General features: G+C 24.3%; 1 protein-coding gene across 1 annotated transcript; it reads right to left on the bottom strand.

Moving 5' to 3' along the window:
* Nucleotides 1-1,464: 1,464 nt before the first annotated feature.
* LOC145844815 (synaptic vesicular amine transporter-like) lies at nucleotides 1,465-16,775 on the bottom strand. The gene is made up of 11 exons (XM_082952235.1): nucleotides 16,685-16,775; nucleotides 15,963-16,011; nucleotides 15,454-15,461; nucleotides 9,007-9,180; nucleotides 8,400-8,576; nucleotides 7,736-7,866; nucleotides 7,521-7,677; nucleotides 5,448-5,595; nucleotides 4,276-4,442; nucleotides 3,985-4,127; nucleotides 1,465-1,590 (listed from the first exon to the last, which is right to left on the bottom strand). The coding sequence occupies exons 1-11, from the start codon at nucleotides 16,773-16,775 to the stop codon at nucleotides 1,465-1,467; spliced, it is 1,371 nt and encodes a 456-aa protein (XP_082808361.1).
* Between the last annotated feature and the right edge of the window lie 5,073 nt (nucleotides 16,776-21,848).

The following is a 21,848-nucleotide window of genomic DNA, read 5'->3' as shown; positions in this document are numbered from 1 at the left end:
AAAATTGCAGTTATTGAGTATAAAAAAACATACTCAATGCAGATAGACTGCTTAATATGTTTTAATTTTATTTTTTTGAAATATGTTGTACGAAACTTTTATACCAGATAAGAAATTCAGTATAAATTGTAGACTACTGTTTTGATTATTATTAACATAAATTTTGCAACAGTTTTGCAAAGCTAAGGTTTCTTATTGTTTTTGATATCAACGCTTTTATTAACAGTTTTCTTTCTTTCAAAAAAAAAGTACTTCTAGAGCGTGTAAAAATCCGTCCTTATTCCATTTCAGTATTTTTAAACCAGGTACTATAACAAAATTCTTTACTTTAAACAAAATCATCAACTTTAAATAATTCTCGAAAGTTTAAAGTATCTTTGCTAGAAGCTAAAGCACAGTAAAACTTATAGAATATTAAATTTGACCACAATATTTAAACTTAAATGGTTCACTTTAATTAAAAATGATATGAATTAGACTTTATCAGTATTTTGTTCTTCAAAAGACTAGTCAAAACTATCATCAATTGTAACCTTAGATAAAAATTTAGTAAATTTTAAATCATTAATTTATAAAACTAACTTTTCCTCTAAAATTTTGTATCAAAACTAGTTTTCTGGATACACAAGTAAAAATACAATATTAAACAAGCTAAGTATGTTTTATAAAAAAATAAACCACATTACTTTTAATAAAGAAAAAACTTTTGATTGTTATTATTTATTAAACCTTAAATTTTTTTAGAAAACATAAGAAATTTACTTCTATAAATATGTTACTCCTATGTAGTTGCATTCATTACCTAAATCACCTTATTTGTTTGGTAAATAATAAAATTACTTACTTGTAATATTAAAAAATAGTTATAAATAACTTATTAGAAAAAAATAATTTTTTTTACTAGGTAGTTTGAAAAGTTTAAAAGTACTTGTGTAGTTTTTTGAATTTTAAAGTTGTTTATTTGCAAATTTGATGAGAAAAGTTTAAGTAGTTTTTTATAAAACCATATATAACTTTAGTTGTTAAATTTAATCATCTATAACGTTATTTGTATCATTAATTGATTTGGTTAATGTGTTTTGCAAACTAATTATACGCGTTAATTGAGCATAAGAAATACTTTTGTTATAATAAAAAAAACTTGTTATTGCATTATAGTTATTCACAGTTTCCGCTTATAAAAATACGCTAATTTATAACTTTGTTTCAATTTAGGTTGAGAAAATAGTGTTATTAGTCAATGTATAAAAACCAAGAAAACTTTGACAAAAACTTATTAGTTAATACTGCAGTTTAGTACTTAATAAATTTGCCTGAATAAAAGGTTAAGTATCGTTTATACCAGTGGCGTAGCGTGGTATTGTTCTTAGGTTTTGCAGAAAAATAACACCGAGTTTCCGGTGCTTTAATTGCTTCTACTCCAGTTGTCCCTGCTCGAGTTGCTTCTGCTCGAGTTGTCCCTGCTCAAGTTGTTCTGCTCGAGTTGCCTCTGCTCGAGTTGCCTCTGCTCAAATTGTCCCTGCTCGAGTGGTCTCTGGTCGAGTTGTCTCTGCTCTGCTTAGCTTTGTTTTCATTTTTTTCATACAATCGCTTGTGGAATGATACTTAAACCTGTACTGTTTTAGGAAATTTTTAACTTGGCTTACTTACCGCAAGATATTAATTTTGCGGTAATTCTTAAAGAAATTATGCTTTTTTGAGTTCATTTGCGGTAGTAGCTAAGAGTTTGCGGCAGTTTAGTGAGCAAAGTGGTCGTTGTCTAAATTGGAGTTTTATAAGAGATTTTGTTCTAAAAAATAAATAAAACGTTATAATTACTTAATTTTTTCTTACAAAACTTTAAGGTGGTGTAATTGCGGCAGTCTAACACCCCACGCGATACCCCTGGTTTATACAAAATTGTCTGTTTGTTTAAGTTTTTTATCTTTAAAATATATGCAACAAAAGGTTTATAAAAACTTAACTTTTTTAAACATTAGACAAAACTACGGAATGGTATCGTTTACAATAAAGTTTTATATATTAAAAGAAAATTAAACGCTGTTAAAATAGTAAAAAAGTATAGGTAGTTTATTTTAATACAAGTCCAGTTTTTAAACTAAATAAAAGTATATCATATAAATAACTTTTTGTGCAGCTCAAAGAACTTATCAGAAAAGTAGTTTGGAGAAAAAGCTGAAGGGCTTGTAAAAGAAAATCTATGTATTAATATTTTGTTTAATCGTAGAAAAAAAAAAATTAAACAAGAATTTTAGTTTAAATTATTTAAAGTAAACAAGCAAAAAAATCTACCCGACAAGAAAAAAAATACATTTCGCCTCGTTGTTTTAAGCTGAAGAACTACTAACCCCATAAAAGCAATGTAAACAAAAACTTACAAATGAGCTTTTTTTTGAATTTTAGTGATTTGATGCCTACTGTATATTTATTTCTTTAAACATTTGATCAAATATATTTTTTAAATAATTTTTTTAATACTGTAACCCGCAATGGACTTTTTCTTATTTGATGTGATTTTTAAAGAACTATTTTCAGTAAATCTCGCCCGTTTTTCATAAAAAGCTTCCGACCCTAATATAAACATTTAAATTTTATTTTATTTTGCCTACCTTAAGCTGAAATAGTAGTTTATTAACGTATTGACCATAACTAATGAGAAATTAGTTCGCTACAGAAAAGTCATAGTAATATATTTTACTACGAAATTTTTGTCAATTACAATAATTTTCTTACCGTCAGCAAAACTTCCTGTACTGTTTTTTTAATATTATGTCCTTTTACTTTCTTAATATGAATTAAAAAAATAAAAATGTTTATGGTATATTCCTAATTATATTTGATTAAAGACTGATTAGTTTATATAAAAAATTAACTGTGATACTAGTTTGCAATTTTGTTTTAAAGCTTTAATATTAAATTTTACAAACCATACTACCAACAGCTTTGATTAACGCTAGTAAATTTTGAATCGAATCATACAAAGTTCTAAATTAGAATATATATTATCATTAAAAGTACGAAAATAAACACGTAAACAAAAATAACTTATCAATAAAAAAAAAGGAAAAACTACTAGTTTAAATTTTAGGTATTTTGAGTTTTTGAGGTCAGTCAAAAAATTAGTACTGTGATGTTTCGGAGAACTTTCAACACATATTTCTATATCAACACCATTGAAAATGTTTTAACAAACTATTCAACAACTTCATCTGAGTCTTCGTTTTTCAAAACTTGATAATTCTTGTTTAGAATAGGCTGTTAATAAAAAAAAGTTCAGCTTAAATTGAAAAACATATTTTAAAACAAAGCGTAATTTAACAAAAAAAAACAGTTAGTTATAGATTTTCAAAAACTTGTTTTAATACGTTTTTATACAATTTAAATACTAAAAAAATGACATATAACAAATATCAAAAGGTCAGTGATATTTATATTTTGAAAAATATAGAATCTTTTAATTTTTGTTTATATCTTGTTTTGTTAATATCAAATAATTTATTTCAAAGATACATATAACTCAAATTTTCATAAGAAAATATATTTCGTGCTTAACTCTTAAGTTGCTTACTAAGCAATAAAAATAAAGTTTCAACTCCAATATATATACTCAAAAGGTAATAAATGTAAAAGTAATAATAATGAGGTAATTAGCAATACATAACTAGTTTTAATTGCAATGAAACTAAAAAAAACACATCGTAATATTTTATAAAACTATTTATAAAATCAAAGAAACAAAATTATCAAAATCTCAATGTTTACACAACTTAGGTTTTCTTAATAAAATACATATAGCCTCAAGATATGTTACCTGAAGAGTTAAGCACGAAATATATTTTGTTATAAAAATTTGATTTCTTTTTAATTTAAGTTTAGTTTTTTAGTTTGGTTGTGAATTACGGTTTGTAAAGTAACCATCCTCTTTTTAACATATTATTTCATATTCGTAAATGAATCTCACAAAATTTAATATTTTAAACTGACTTTACTTTCTTCGCTTTGCAAAACAGTTGTGGGTTTTCGTAGCAAGTATATGAACGGAGCGAACACGAAGCAGGTTATCGACATCACTCTCATCATCCAGGGAAACCCTATCTTGCTCGATAGCGCCCCTCCCGCAAGCGGTCCTATAATAATTTAAAAATACAGGAAATTATTTACAACTTGCAACAGAATTTTATTGGCCTAATTGTATATTTGAAATGATCTACTACTGATATTGTAAGTTTATTTTTTATTTTTTTTTCTAATTCATAAAATATTACATAAACTTACCAACAGCAAAAGCCGCGCACAAAGCCGCATCCGTTATCGCAAACACACTTCCATATATGGGCAAGTGACGGGTGTCAACTAAAAGTCCCATAATCGGGAAAACCATGTTGTCCACCAAACTGACGCCCATGCCTATCATGAGGTTGGGAGGAAACAGCCAGTAAAATCTGTTGGCGAAGTTTTACTAGTCAATTCTTATATGATCTTGACAATGATTTACGTGATTAGTTTTTTTGGAAAAAAAAATAGAACAAAATAAATGCAATAAAGTCAGCTATTTCGCAATTAGGCCTAATTATAATATTATGTTGTAAGTCATAGAAAATGTTATAGTCAAAGCTAGTGTTACACCTTTGTAAACTGTTAACAGCTAAATCAGTCTTGTAATACTTTTTAACGTTAAGTTTCTTTTTTTTTCTTTTTTATATATTACGGTTATAAATAATAAATGCACTAAATATGCTTAATCAATGTACACTTTTGGCTTTTACTTGACAGTTTTTCATAGTTTCGTGTATAGTTATAAAATAATTTATTTTGCAAAACACGTTTTGCTAAGAAATATGTTTTTTATATAAAGTATTTGTTTTTTTATACAATTGTGGTATGAAATAAATATACCTAAATTTGAAAAAAAGACTTTTACTACATACTGTTATTCGATTTTTTTCGATATCTTGCCTACTTTAAAATGTTTAGTATGGAAAAGTTAAATCTATAACCTATATACAAAGCTTAAAGTATACTACTTATGTTCATTTTCAATAAAAGTATAGTTTTGACATTTTAGCTTAACATAATTACAACTATACTAAGTTATTTTATCGTTTTGTTTAAATTTCTCGATAATTTGAAAAAAAATTAAATCAAAATATAAATAATATGTATGCCAAATATTTCAAGTATATAAACTTTGATCAAATATGAGTATACTAAAGTAAATTTAAAATAAGTGATACTTATATATTCTAGTTTACATGTATTATTTTCTTGTCTATTAATCTAAATAGTATATTGTTTTCAAAGTAGTAAACATATTGTAAACACAATAACTATTACTTTAATAACATTAAAACAAGTACGCTTTAAAAACTAGTAGTATTAATCTTATACAACTTGTAATATTTGAACGATAAAGTGTAAGCACAAGATATAAGAACAAAAAAACTAACGATCGAACAAAAGAAAGTCCTAGAACACCGACCCCAATAGACAATGTTCCAATCATACAACACGACCACCTTATTATTATTCGATCATTGCAAGTTAACATGTACGTAGTCACCATGTAAGAAATACTCATGGGTAGAAAAGCAACTCCTAATGTTATAATTTCATTAATTTCAAGGTAACTTATTTGAAACTATGTTTTAGTAATATCACTTAGTTTTATTTTACCGCTTATCTACACTGAATTAATCAGTTAGCAAATGTCAATTGAAATAATTTTTTTTATTTGTCACAATACAAATTTGAATAACTATTAAAATAAGTATGTAGTTAAAGCTTGTATAAAAAGACATCATTATTTTTTTAAAAGCTAATATGTTTTTGCGTATAAATCTATAAACATATCAACAGTTTTTCTTTCGATAATGTTTACAGAATCATTAAACTTATTTAAAAAAATGTCATCAGTTAATAAATCATAAACTCAGATACAAAAAATAATACAAAAATAATACATAAATCATAAGTTGGTCATTATTGGTAAAGCAGTAAATTAATTAAAATTTTAATAGTTTTCGTTTGTCTATTTAAAGCTAAATTTTGACCGTTTTTTAATTTATTCATTTTGATAAGAACTTCATTTGCAGAAGTAAGATTTATTGTAAAATTTAAGGTTTATATTTTGTTTAACAGTTTAGAACTTCAGAAAGAAAATAGGAGAAAAAAAATCACAAAATATAATTTATTTGCAACAAGAGCTTGTTTATATAAAAACTCTAAAAATAACGCTTTTTAGTTAAAGTTTGTATTAGATGTGTATGTTAAATTTAAAGTAGGTAACTAAAATTTATACACTCAAATAAAATTATTCATCTTTGTCTTATGGTACTTCTTACTTGTCAACTTTTTTAAACCATTGTTTTACGTATAATTTCCTGGTTTTACTTTGTTAGTGCATAAACTTTTTTAAGACAAAGCTAGACTTTAAAAACTATTAATGTTAGTGGTTTTAAACTGTTTTGTACTTTAGATAATTGTTTTATTATAAATGAATATATATTAAATAATTACAAGCGAATAGTATAAGTCTATAAAAGCAGTAAAAATCAAAATGCTAGTATAGACGAAGAAAACTAATACTTGATCGACAGTAAAGTTGTAGAAGTAAAATTTTCTAGTATTCACCATGTCTTAAAAGTTCAAGAGTCAATGTTTTATACATTTTTATTAGTAGTAATTTTTGATTAAGGTCTGTTAAAAGTGTACAATGATTTTAATTATACATAGACTAAATCCTATTATGACTTATATGGAAACAAAACATTCAAGTCATGGACATGACGTTAAACTATATCCATAGTGGTGTATGTCTCAATAACCGAAAAGTTTTTACGTGCATTAAGTCCTATGACCAAACCTTTTTTGTCGTTCAATAAACAGCCTAAGTTACATAGATGTTGTGTTCTTAAAAACTTTTAAAACAATAAAAATGATAGTTGTTTTTATACATAAGGTCGTTGGACTATTTTATGAGTGTCAAATTTTAAATTGGCTTCAACAAACAGTAGAGTTTGTACTTATTACTTTTTGAAAATTTTTATATTATAGTTTCGAGTCTTTTTTAACCTTACTGAGCTGTTATTATCTAAAACTTTAAAACTAATGATATAAGAAATGTTTTGTTTTTAACTATGTGAAAGTACTAATTTTTTGATACTACAACTTTATTTTTATTTTTTTTCAAATTTTAGATTTTAGTATTTTCTAACACCTTGCACAATACACTATTTTGTTCTTATGATAAAAAAAGCACTTTTTTCAATATTTAAACATTTTAAGATTAAACAATTTGATAAATAAAACATAGTTTTGCTTCCTTTAATTGAGCTAGCTTATCCACTAAGCTAGCTAGGAAAGGGTTTTAAAAACATCATAAGATACTTTTAATCTGCTGCATATAGTAATAAGGATATTAGTTGATTAAAACGCAAGCATTTATTTTCGTATAAAAACTGTAGAAGTAGCAACTTGTAGATTTAAACTATTTAAACTGTTTTCATAGACAAACAAACTACCGAACTGCCATTTTTCAGCTTTCATAGTCTTTATCATCCAAATAGGCATCCCTGTCTCTATCATTGAAATAACCGAGTTGGCGACAACCAATGAAAGACCCGCTAACAAAATATAAGGGTCTTTCAGAAGCGTGAGTAGCGCAGGTGGCTTTACTTTCTGTTTTTATTTTTTATTGTAACCCCAAAAAGTATATTTTTTTACAAATATAACGAACCATTGTTTGAATTTTTAGCTTTCTCGTTAAAACTTGGATCATGGCCACCACAAGCGTCATTCCGCTTAAGACGAAAAACACAGCTGACTTGCCAGCGAACGAGTAAATGATGCTTCCGAACGTTGGTCCTACTAAAAGTAAAATTTAGTTGCATAAAAAAGTAATTTCATGGCTTTTTATTTTAAATAAAAGCTTTTTTTTCAACCACAAAAAAAACTTAGTTTTGCGTATTGTTAAATCTGTCCGTTTAGTAAATTTGAACAATACATAACAATACATAACATAACAACTCCTGTCTACATTAGTTTCATTATTTTTATTTGTTTATATACTTAAAACTAACCAATTTAAACTATTAGGGACTATTTTAAGACACTCATTAAAAATACTTGCTTAGAGTAGCACAGTAATCAGTCGTATATATACTTTATTAATATATTTATGTAATATTTAAATTTATACTCTTTTCAAGATTAAAGCAAAACTGTAGCCATAGTCTATTGTGAGTTTTTTGTGTAAGATTTTAAATAATATTCGGTAAAAATTCACCGTGTTATTCAAAATTTGACAAATTTTTTTAGGAACACAGTAATACTACAACTTGAAAAAAATAAAATATAATATCTTAACAAAATAAATAGCTGTTTTAGTCAAAATCACTCACAAAGAACGCCCATCGCCAGCCCGCCAATTGCGTGCCCGAGCGCTTTGCCTCGTTCGCAATCGTCGACAAATCTATCCGCTAGGAGGCTGATGCCGGCAGTTGAGGCAAATGAGGAGCCAATTCCTTGTATCGCCCTCGCCACCAGAAGCACTATGTAGCTCTTGCCGAACGCAAACACTAAGTTTATATGTTTTTTGACAAACTTAACAAACTTTTTGTATGCAAAAAATGCACACTTCTAAAATCAGTCCAGGGCACAGTTAGAGCGTCTTGTGATGTTTTTATTACGAGAGTAATTAAACTTTTTATGTGCCTAAACAACTTGTAGATTTTTTAAATTGAAAATCATAATTCAATTAATAATCGATTACTTTTAAACACCTAAAACAAAATAGTTTTAAAGTATTTACAATCAAATAGTATTGAAAAGTTTAAGAGTACAACTAAGAGTCATTTTTAATGTTTAAATATTATTGACTCAAAACAAAATTCTAAAAACCTTACTTTGCCACTAGTCGTATTGAACTTAGGATTTTTAGCTATAAGTGTTATTGATACTTAAAAAACGATAATTTTTTTATTTATAAACTAATCGTATTTAACTTACGTAGACAAGAAGAAGTTAAAACAATGTATCCGCAAAACATCGGAACATCAAAGCCGATTCTGTCAACAAGAGGTCCAACAAACATATTGAAAAGAATTTGTACAATAGGCTTCGATGCAAATAGTATGCCAATATAAACGTTTTCCTTTTTTAAATAACTTGAATTCTGAAAACCTGTATAAATAAAAAATAGTATATCAAGTTTAAAGTAATTTTCAAAAACCATCAGCTTAACAATAATACCTTGAAATATGTTGTTTTATTTAGCTACATATATGTACAGTTATTACCAGCAAGTAACTTGCATCAAAATTCATCATGTTTTAAAAACAAATATTATAAGAAATGTTTATGGATTATAAATAATCTTTAATTAAACTTTGAAACTTTTTGTACAACAACTTAGTAGATACAATTTGTCACAAAAGAATATAGAAATTCTTATAATTTTTGGTAAGGAAATTTGGAATAGTTTCAGGTTTTACACCTGGAAGCTAATGTTATTTTCAACATTTTGTTTAAAGCATATGATTTATGGTTATCTTAGATTTTTTGTGCAAATTATTGACCAAAAGCAGACTTTATTATAACAACTTTGTGCACAAAGCTCTTATAATAAAAGGGCTTCTATATAAATTAAGGTCATTTATTGATGTGCTATTTCTCCAGTGTAATATGAAAAGACTTTAAAAAGGTGTCTTTACCTCTTTTTTCTTAATTTAGAAGTCTTGTGCTTATAGTTATCAAAATGCAAATAGTTTTAAATATCTTAAATGGGTAGGTGTCTAAATTGCGCGAGCGTACAAAATTGCACGAAGGGATAAAATTGCACGAAAACACAAAATTGCACGAAGATACTTTTGCACGAAGACTAACTTGCACGAGAGCACAAAATTGCACGAAGATAAAATTGCACGTAGACAAAATTGCACGAAGGCTCACTTTTGCACGAAGACACTTTTGCACGAGGGTATATTTTTGCACGAGCAGACAATTTTGCACGCAGACACTTTTGCACGAAGGGTCATTTTTGCACGAGTGACAATTTAGCACGGAAGGTCAATTTTGCACGGGTTTTGTTTCCTTCCCAGGGACGGGTCAAAATTGCGCTTAGACATTTTTGCACGAGGGGACAAAATTGCACGAGAAGACTATTTTGCACGAATTTTTTTTATAATATTTAAAAAAAAAGAAAAATCAGAATTAAAAAATTTATAACAAAATTATATAAAATTCAAAAAAATAAAAAAATATGAATTATAAAATCTAATAGCTAAATAAAGAAAAATAAAAAAATCAGAATTAAAAAATTTATAACTTAATAATAAAAAATACAAAACAAAATTATAAAATATTCAAAAAAATAAAAAAAATCTAAATTATAAAATTTAATAACTAAATAACAAAAAAAAAATAAAAAAATAACAAATCAATAAAAAATATAAAATATGAATAAATAAATATTAAATAAAAAATAAAAAAATCAAATAATGAAAAAAATAAGTAAATAAAAAAATACATATATAGTAAGTAAAAAAAATATTTTTAAGTATTAAAAATTAAATGTTAATTAGATTTCAATAAACAATAAAAAAGTCAGAATATAAAAAATCAATTAACTAAATAATAAAAATTTTTTAAAAATCAACAAATAATTAAGATTTATAAAAATTAAAAATTAATAAATAAAACAATAAATACTTTAAATAAAAGTCCAAAACAAAAATTTATAAAATTAGTAAAAAGAGTCTCAATAAATGAAATAAATGATTAAAAAATTTTTAAAGAAATTATAATAATTATAAAATTCAAAATGAACAATTTAAATAATAAACAAAAATCAATCAAAAAAAATTATATAAATAAAAATAAAAACTAGATTATAAAATTGGACTCTAACCATCATCAATATATAATTACTAAAAAGTGTTTTGTTTATATTATTTTTTTTTTGTTAAAAATAGAAATTAAGTAATTGTAGCTGTTGTATTATTTTGTTTGTTTCATTTTAGTCAAAAGCTTATATCTCCTTTTTCTTCTAAAAAAGTAAGATGAAAATTGCTTCTGACGGTGCTTTTTCGCTAGTCTGGGTTAGATAAAGAGAAAATACAGAGCAGGAGAAACTTAAGAGCTAATTAGAGTAAAACGCGTGCAAATAGTAATGCAACTAAGATAAAGTTTAGACAAATAGAAAATCATGATAGGTAAATTAGGTTTAAAACTTTTATATAACACAAAAAAAAAAACAATTTTAAGTATAATTTATGGAAGTACAAAGCCGTTACAGAACTTTCTGTACAATGCACAATAAAAATTTCATAAGACGGGTTTTCTCCTTTCTAAATTTATTTAATTGTTTCACTATTTCGCATGCTCGTTTTTTTCTGTGCAAAAGTATCTACGTGCAATTTTGTCCCCTCGTGCAATTTTGTACGCTCGCGCAATTTTAACACCTACCCATGTAAAATTTTATTTATTTATTTTTTTAAATCTTGAATTATTTCATATTTAAGTTTAGTATAATTGTAATATAATTGAAGTTTACATCAATACATGTCTATTTTTAATTAAGGATTATTTTAAATATAATATAATTCTTGTTTTATTTTATTAAAATTTTTTTTTAACTTATATTAGTTTTTAAACACATTAATTTAATTTTAATTAAAAAAAGGCTATATATCAAAAAAAAAAAAAAAATTAATTCAAACCTAATAAAATTAAAATGAACTACACTAGCACATGCTTATTATTATTTTTTTATAAAATATAAAGGTTTTAACATACTTTTTATTTAGTTATTTTAAGCTGATATTTTTTGTGCAAAATTGACCCTCCGTGCAAAACTGTCTGTCGTGCAAAATTGACCTTCCGTGCAAAATAGTCTTCGTGCAATTTTGTCCCCTCGTGCAATTTTGTGCCCGCGTGCAAACTAGTCTTCGTGCAAAAGTATCTTCGTGCAATTTAGTACACTCGTGCAATTTTGTTCTTGTGCAATTTAGTCCCCGCGTGCAATTTAGTAACCTCGTGCACTTTTGTCTTCGCGCAATTTAGACCCGTTCCCATCTTAAATTGTTTAAATTCATTAAAAAAGTTTGAGAATAAACTAAAAATACTTTGAACGAAAAAATAATAATTAAACTGTTCAGTGTACTACACTTAGAATACAAAATATCTTTTTATGATTTAAATTTTTTATATTAAAGTATAGAAAATATTAGAAGTAAAATTACAAGCGACATATGAAAAAAATTTACACAAGTAATGATAAAAATTAATACATTAATTAAAATATTAATGATAACTTTCCAAAAAAACGTTTTATAAACTTAAAATTAAGCTTTAAGTTAGTTTAAGTATTTCTTAAGTCGTAAAAACGTTTATGTTGTTTAGAATATATCATTGAAAGTTGATTGAAAGATTTTTTTGATTACTTAAATAATCTAGAATTAAGATATTAATACTAGATAGTTTTTTTATAAATTATACAATGTTTGTTTTTAAACTATTTAGAACTATAATGTCCTTGTTTATTACAAAATTAAGAAATGCTTAAAAAATCTATTTATCATATTTATTTTTGTATGACTAAAAATTAAAACAGTTTCTTTATTATAAAATTTATAACTTCTATAACAGTGTCTTATAACTTTATTTTAAATTTATAATTGGTAAAAAGTTAAGTTGTTAAAAAAAAACTATGTTGAACTTAAAAAAAAATTAGAATCAAGTTAGCTTAAAAAACACATAAGTAGAGTTTATTTAAAAAAACTTTTACGTGTTTAATGTTAAGTTATTTATCATTTTTTTATTAGTAAGCTTTTTTTTAAATAATTTTTATATGCTTATACTTAATTAAAAAAAAACTCAAAATCTCTAAGATTTCAAAAATTTAATCTAATTATTTACTTTTTACTATACTAATAAAAATCAAACAACGTTTTTATATAAATAACCAAACAACTTTAAAGAGTTCTTTCATTTCATATACAACTGCAAATACATTAACTTATATTTATGATATATGTTAAACTTATTTAGCTTTAATAAAATCAATAGTTATCGTTTAAATAAAACTTAAAAAGAAAATTAGTCACAGAATAAATTGAATTTATCTTTAGTGACATCGTTAGCTTGTCAGTATAAAAATGGGATCTGCATCAGGACTAAAAAAGACGTTATAATCAGACTCCAAAAGTTTCAATTATGCAAACAATTTTTTTATCATTATAAAAGGTAGTCTTTTGTTATTTGAGAGAATGTATAAAGTACATAGAATTTTACAATTTACTAAAGAAAGCAAGAAATCAAACTTAAAAATCTTACGAATCAGATTTAACAAAAAAACTCTAGTTTATAGATACCATGATTATACGAAAGTATGATAACTATTTCAGTTTCAATAAAGCCTTATTTTACTGGAAAATACTTAAAATTCAACTATTGTTCTAGTAAAAGAAAAAAAGTAGGATGAACATCATATTAAAAGGCTATAAAAAAACTAGTCCTCCTGCACTCTTTTTAGACAAAGCTAATGTAATAAATGAGCTATTTTAAAAGAGTGGTGTTCTTATTTTTTAGGTCAAAAATTATTTAAAACAGGCTTAAAAAGACTAAAAAAATAAATACGTTTTTGGTTTGAAAAGTTTCAAGTGTTGTATAATTACAAACTTTGCCGTATGTAACAGCTAAATCAGTTTTATTTGGAAGGAATATAAAATAAATAAGGGAAAAGTCTATTTTGCTGTTTGATTTTACTTCTTATCCAGTTTTTAATCCTAGAAGAAATACCATGTATCAAACGAGTATATTAGGTAATTTTCTTTTTCAAATGCTTTTGTGTAAACAGCTATATAGGTCTGACTTCTTGTCATTTGGAATATAGATTAGAAAACACTTTTCCAAATTGTTTTTAGAACCATATTAAAAATCAAATGAAAGCTTTAGTATTACAACTATGAATACAACAAAAAGATCTTCTAAAGCTGATCATCAAGTGAAAATTAAAAATTGTGGAAGTAGTTATAAAGAATCTCTTTTAGATTCTAAGAAAGATACTAAAATTTTTAACCAAATTAGAATTTCAGTCATTTTGTTTGTATTTATAAACTTAAGGTAAACAAAAAATATAAATAATACTGTTGTTTAGTTGTTTAATTTTTGTTGTGGTTTTACTTTTAATTATTTTTTTTTCTTGAATTGATTTTTACGTTTGATCTAAAATGTTTATATTTACTAAAGCTTTAAAAGTTTAAGCTTAGAATGAAAACAAATTAAAATAATTTGTGAAACATATTTTTATAAAAGTAAAAAGTATTGTTTTATTTGTATTAGACTAGTTTATCAAAATAAGTAAAATATATTCTAATTGTTTACACTATTATGGTAGTTTTTTTTTAATTTTAAACTAAATCAATTATTCACGGACAAAGCATACTTATTTTTGTGTGTTTACATAAAAGCTAAACTCCATTTTTTGTTTTGAATAAATCAAGGAAATTAAAAGATGTTATATTATAGTAGTATATAAAAAAGTTATCAGAATTTTTATTTTTTAAGTTTTACTAGTTGTTATAAGATCATTGACAAAGAGAGGTTCTATTTATAATCACGTAAACTTTGTTGCCTGCTTTACTAAAACTGTTAAATTATAGTCGATAAGTGTAATCATAACTGCTTTTTAAAAACTTTTATTATCACTTTTGTCATTGAAATTTTTTTTCAAAGCTTATTAATTTAATTCAAAAACTAATATACAATGGATGAGAACCTTATAAGTCTAGAAAAGTGGACAGTGTTATTTTTGAAATTATTAAGTTCTATGTACTTTTTTGTACACTGAAAATATGTTTTAACTTTAATCATTTCACATTAGTTGTTTATTTTATACTATAGCACATTGAAAGAACTTTTGTCAACAAGTTTTGAAATATTTAGAGTAGAAAATAAGTAAAGTCTATAAAACCATACACTCTGAAAATCGTAAGTAAACCGCTGACTAATTCGGAAAAGTAATTTTGAATGAATTAGAAAATATATATTAGTTTTTCAATTTTATTTAATAAAATAAAATTAACCCTTTTACAGATGTTAGTATCCGTTTTAAATTTTATTAAAAACAAGTAATTTTTTTTGAAAGTTAGTGTAAAATTTTGTTTACAACTTTTAAATTTAAGGTACTTATAAACTTTTGCAGAATAATTTTGATAATAATAACAAATAAACAAGAATGAAAGCATTTTAATATTTTTGTTATATCGATAAAATTTTAGTTTAAGATTAAAAAAAAGCCCATATATTTGAGTACAATATTAAAAAATTACTTTACGAAAAAATAAAACATGATTTCAATCTGTTTTTTTAGACAAATTTTAGTTTTTTCTACATAGTTTATATTATAAATTAATATTACTACTAATAAATAACAAGTGAATAACTTTGCAAAACTTGAGTTTCTGATAAAAAAAGTTAAGTACTTATAAATAATCGGCGTATTTCAAGTATTATTTTTAACGTGAAAGTCTACTTTAAGCAAAAAACCGTTGTAAAACTTGAAAAAAATTATAAAGTAAAAATATACTACAGTTTTCCTTGTTAGAAAACAATTAAAGGTCTATATTTCACAAAATGAGAAAATTGTAGTTATATGTTTTCATTTTTTTTAGCAAGTAAAGTTTCGCTCTAAAAGCTCATCTATATTTGCTAAAATAAAAAAAAAAAAGTATAAACATGATTCCTAATTTTAAGTTAAATTTTTCTGCTATCGTAATTTATAAATTTTATCTTTTACTAATGATTGTTTAGGTTTCTTCTTATTGAAACTATGACAATACACAATTTACTCGATATTTAATTTCAGATTTAAAAAAAGTTTTCCTTCAAAATAATAAAAGATAAAGATGCAAAAAAACAACTAACTGAAATCTTTGTTTTTAGTAAAGTTTTGTATTCTGTGCATTTTTTCCATTTCGTGTTGTTCGTAAAAGTATTCCGGTAAAATAGAAACTAAAATTTAAAAGTACGTCAACCATTAAAAAAAAACGATTTTAAAACAATATAGAACGTACTATAGATTTTAAAACTAGTGTTTAAAAGTTTCTAGTGGAAAGAAAACTTAAAATTAAAATTTGTTAACCTAAAGCTTTTTCTTGTAAAAACTTTCAATTAAAACACTGTTTCGAAAAGTGTAGAGAGAAACTATTGTGTTATGCACAGCAAGCTTAGTGCTTCACAAATATTTGTATTTCTTATCTTAATTAAAAAAAATATTGTACTCAGAACGTATAAACATCCAGCATATTTGCAAGTTCTAAATTACAATAGTTGTAGAATTTCTGTAAAAAAAATATTTACTTAATGTTCTAGTGTACGTTTTTTTTTACTGGATTACTGATACTCGGCCTTTAGAAAAAATATAATCACTAGTCTAAAATTTGTTAAACAGCTTTTTTACATTCAATTTTCAACAACTACAAAAATACTAAATGAAATTTCTTTAACATTAATAGTATTGATAGTATCAAATGAACTTAAGCAGGTTTACTATCAATTATTAATTTCTTATGCATTGTAGCTTTCTTAAAGTAAATTTTATAAAATCTATCTTCATATCTATGCAAAAGTATTTTTTACTTATTGAATGTCATTGTTTTAAATTTACTATTATTTTAAAACAAACCTACTGAAGTGAGAATCATGTTGTCTATCATTAAAGTCAAATAAACAATTGCAATGACCATTCCATTTGAACTTCCTACTTTTTCTAACATTGATGAGGTCATTTTTTTAATTTCTAGTTTTTATAAAGTATATCTAAATAGAAAATATTACAACAATCAAAAATTAACAATGGCTAAGATATTAATAAATCTTAGCTTTTAAAAAAATATTAAAAAGTTTAAACGAAGCCTAGTGCTCAGCCTTTTGAACAAAAGTTTAAACTGTTTAAATAAAATTGAATAAATACAGTTAAGAACATAAAATATAATTTTAAAACATGTCATGTCATAAACTAATATATAAGACTTAGATAAGGTTTAAGTCATCTTTTTTTGAACTATAAATAGATCTGCTGATTTAAAAATGAATTTAATGATAGTTAGCTAGTTTACCGCAATACTAAGATTTATTATAAATAAAACCTTATGTTATATACCAATAAGTTAAAAAGATAAATTTAACTTAAAAAGATCATTTTATTGCAGATATAGCAAATAATATTTTTAGCTGAGTAACAAAATTGTTGTTTCATTACATTGTTTTATGATTACAGTTGTTGTTCTACTTGTGTTAAGTATATACTAATTCCTTATTATGATAACTATTTACTCCTTATTTACTTATTATGATAACCGAAAGTTTTTTTCGTACACCAGGTCCTTGGATTAAAAATTTGAGCGCTTTTTTTTTCGTTCAATAAACAATACTTAAGTTGAAAAAAAAAAAAAAAAAATTTTGTAAGTAAATACTCCAAAAATTTTACGTAGATTATTACTAATATGAGAATAAATAAACAAGTTTAAATGGCTAGTAGAAAGTTTTGAACATCTCACACGCAATGCCTTGATATAACTTACGTTTAAAAACAATTTTACAAAATACTAAAAATATTTTTTTGTTAAGATTTAGTAACTGACATGAAAAAAAACTCTTACTTATCAGGGTAGTAAACTGTGGACGGAAATGCGTAATAACCTAAAACTAAATGACCAGGGACACCTTAGAAAGTTCCAGGTTGATCTGAGATATATAACTTACTAAAAGACCAATTGAATATGTAAAGTGTAAATTACGGTTAGTATAGATAGTATTAATAACAAATTTTGTCCTTACTAAATATGTTAATTTGATTGTTTTGACATTTGTCCAGTTTTAATAGTAGCAATTACACTATATTTTAGATAATTAATAAAAGAATACATTTCTTTTGTATAAATAAATATACTAAAATAACTGTTTACAGAAAATATTAATAGTAATATAAAAACTGAATATACTGTTAAGTTATAAAGTTGATAGGAAATTAGCTAATATTTGTATTATTTACTTCTTTTAATTAAACTATTATGGTAAATAACTTAACTGTTTACTTTTCGTTTGTGTCTATTTATATAGTTTATCAGATATTTTATCTGATTTTATTTGAATTTGTATACAGTTGGTAAAATTTTAATGGACCATAATAGCTAAAAAGAATATTCTTTTTTTAGAAGCACATAGATTACATATATCTTAAAATTCTATCTTTTTTTATTAACTTAATAAAAGTTAAAACGCCTAAGTTTGTTACTTTACTAAGCATTTTTTACTAATTGAATACCTTTAAAAAGTATGTAAAAGACACAAAATACGAAGAAAAATGTTTTGAGCAATTTTCATCAGTGGATACTTATCAATAAATATAAGACAAGTTTAAACTTACATAGTAAAAATAGTGATCATAGTAAACAGATTTTAGTTACTAATAATGTTAATTAAACAAAATTATTTAAAAACTAGTTATGAACAAAAAATAGTTAACTATAAACACGAAAAAAAAAGCATTAAGTAAACAAAGCAAAGAGTTTTTGCCGACAAAGAGTAGGTTTTCTATTTAATATACGTATAGCCTCCATTTTTATTAAGTCAAAAACTTTACTATAACTTTTAATTATTTTGAATCTATCCAAGATGAAATTTTCTGCAAAACTTTGATCAAACACTAAATGTTCAGCAGTATCAGATCTTTTTACTGCATTTATAATTATAACATATTTTTTTTTTTATCATACTTAAATATTCTTAAAAACTTTTCAACAGAAGCAAGTGTATATTACTCGACCCTTTTCTTAAGCTGTCTTGTTGTTAGACCGATATAGCTATTGTCACAACAGCAGTTAATTTGGTATATAAATATACAACTTTTTGAGAACATCCTGAAATAAAATTGAATTTTTTTTTGCTTTGAGTTTTCTTATAATACACTGTTTAAAAGTTAACTGTACTTCAAATGTTTGCATTGTTAAAAAAAGAATAATTGAACATTATCTGTCTATTAAATAATAAATGTCGTACTTTGTTTTCAAGTGATTTTTTTTCTTTTTATTTAATTGAAAAAGGTTCAACTTCATATTATTAAAAACTATTTTTATGTAGGTCAAAATAGTAAAAGTAAATAAGTGGTGTGTAGCTCGATGACTGTGAAGTCCTTTCATGTATCAGGTCTCTTGACAATATTTTTTGACTTCGATTTATTTGTCGTGTTTAATAATCTAGCTCATGTACAAGTTACAGTATAAAAAGAACGTCATGAGTTTTATATGGTTAGCTTTGTTAAACTTACATCTTTCAGTTGCAATTAAATGTGGAACAATTTGTTGTTTTAATGTCTTTGTTGCAATGGTTATATTATAACAATAGTGATCTTAAAAAATATTTCTGATACATAAAAAAAGAAAAAAAAAAAGCTTCAACTTATGTAAATTTTTATCTTACCTAAAACAAAAAAAAGTTAAACTACTATAAAACAACAAAGCTTTTGGTACAAAACATTCTTTATATCGGCTAACATTTAAAACTAGTTAGTTTATATCGAGAAAGAAAAAAAAAAACTAAATAAAGTACCAGTTTTAGAGCTCATTTAGATTAAGTTAAAACGCGTAATTGTTTTCTGTTCTCCTACGAAAAATTACTATTTAATATTTTGTTAAAACTAACGTGATTCTAAATTCAATACTTTTCAAAGCTTTCAGTTTGTGAAAAAGTTTTTAAATTTAATACCTGATTAAATATGTTTTGTAGGTTTCTACTTGCAAACTTTTGGTTTTAGGTGCAGCAAATAAAGTTATCAGTTTGTGCTCAAGAGTATTTTTTTAAATGTTGCTATATGTTTAAAAAAATATATTAGTAAATTAATTAAAGCTAAACAACAAATAAGCTACTAAGTTAAACTAAAATTACAAATTTAATTAAAAATAATAATCGGCCTACTTAACTTTAAAACTTAGACGTTAAAGAAAATAAGTTTAACAAAAATAGATAAAATTATGCATAACAAGTTATCAAAAAAAAAACAGTATTAAATTTTTTCATACTAGCAACGTTGATAAATAATCGTAAAAAGTATTTTAGAAGAACTCTTCAGAAAACATTTAGTCGAAAACATAGTGTGAATAAAAGTTAAAACTCTTATACATCGTTAGTGCATTGTATAAACGCTTAAAGAAATTATAATTTAAAAGAAACTTAAAAAATATTTTAATAAAAAATTTTACTGAAAATAATTTTATTTTTACACTATAAAGAAATAAATATAAAGTTTCTTAAAACTTTTAAGTTCTTAATAGAAAGTATCAGTTGAACTAAACTAAAATTACAACTGCTTATAGCAAGAAACTTAGTTTTGTAATTTAATTAATTATCAAAACTACTTATATCAGTTTTAGAAATTTTATGTCTTGTAATATATTATAAAACAGTTATGCCCTTTTTTTATCAAACTAACTTTGTTACATAAAAATTTGTTTATACTAATTTATTTAATATTTAAAAGTAACTTCATAAAAGTAACATAAGTTTAATTGTTTTGAATCAAATTTAATTTGAATGAGGTTGTAAATAGTTAAAAAACTAAGGTAAATTACCATATATGGTTAAGGGTTCGTTTTTTAAAGTTCGGTTTGACAAGTATTTAATAAAATAAAGTTTCAACTAGACATTTCGAAAAATTTAACATAATTTAATTACATCAAACAAAAGTTTCTGTAAGTATGATAAAGGCTAAGTTTTATTGGCAAGGTGTTGTTAATTAACAGTTCTAAACAAAGAAAAATTGAACTTAAATCTTTATCTGAACTTCCACTAAATTTAAGTAATAAGCAGAGAGTTTAGCATCTTCAAACAAAGATGTAGCACAAAAAAATTGTAGTCTTAGTTTGGATAATATTTATTTACTTTTGATTAACTTTTTTGAATAAATGATTACTCTTTCAATAGATTTTGAGGTTTCTCAATCAGCTAAATTTTATAGACTGTTTTTAAACTAACTTAAAATGTTGTAAGCTAACTGAGATCTGTACTGCTCTAAAAAATTAATTTCAGTCTGCTAACATTAACTTCGCAGAAGCGACAGATCATGACAGAAAAAAGTAAAATCTAGAAAATATAGGAAAAATCAATAAAAATAAGCGTTACAAAACATAAATATAACAACAAACCGACAATTTCGTACGTAAAGAAAAGCATTTGAACTACTCATACGTCATAAGCGACGTGTTGAACAAAAATATTTTTTTATTGATCGAAGTATGCTGGGGAATCATTCAAATTACAAATAAAATCTTGGTTTCATCCGGCATATGCTCCACGAAAATACTTGAAAAAAAAACCTTGGTTTGTACTTCTTGTGTTTTATTTACCTTATAAAAGTTTCTGTATTTTGTAGATTTTGTAGTTTTATTAGAAATTTCTTCATAAAAACACAAAAAAAAAAAATTAAACTTTAAAAGATACTTTGTTTTTTATTACTTTTTGTGTGTAAACACTACAGCCTTTTCAAACTGTGCCAGAAAATTGTGAAAATGACAAAAGAAGTCGTTTATAAACAGATAACAATTAAAAAAAAGAACTGCAAATCAAACATAAGAACAAATTTTGAAGTTTGTTTAAGATACTCAAATTTTATAGTAAAAATACATTTAATTCGACTACATGATATCTCAAGTTATCGTAAATATCATAAAAAGATTAAATCTAGCCAAATTTTTAATTGTACGAAAAGTCTTGTTGACTAAACTAGTTTAAAAAATAACTTAATACACTTTAAAAAAATAATTAAGCTAAAACATACGTCATATTACAGTGCA

Source organism: Thalia democratica, chromosome 9 (genome assembly GCF_965202585.1).
Source record: "Thalia democratica chromosome 9, ktThaDemo2.hap1.1, whole genome shotgun sequence".
Lineage (NCBI taxonomy): Eukaryota > Metazoa > Chordata > Thaliacea > Salpida > Salpidae > Thalia > Thalia democratica.
The sequence above is the reverse complement of the archived record's forward strand: the minus strand, read 5'-3'. Positions and strand labels throughout refer to the sequence as shown.

Bases quoted from the DNA above. Each gene is read 5' to 3' on its own strand.
- LOC145844815 (XM_082952235.1), bottom strand. From the start codon at position 16,775: ATGTTAGAAAAAGTAGGAAGTTCAAATGGAATGGTCATTGCAATTGTT. The intron at 16,012-16,684 runs GTTTGTTTTAAA...TTTAAATTTTAG, and splicing joins CATGATTCTCACTTCAGTAG to TTTCTATTTTACCGGAATAC. The intron at 5,596-7,520 runs GTAGTTTGTTTG...TTATAACATTAG, and splicing joins AGCTGAAAAATGGCAGTTCG to GAGTTGCTTTTCTACCCATG.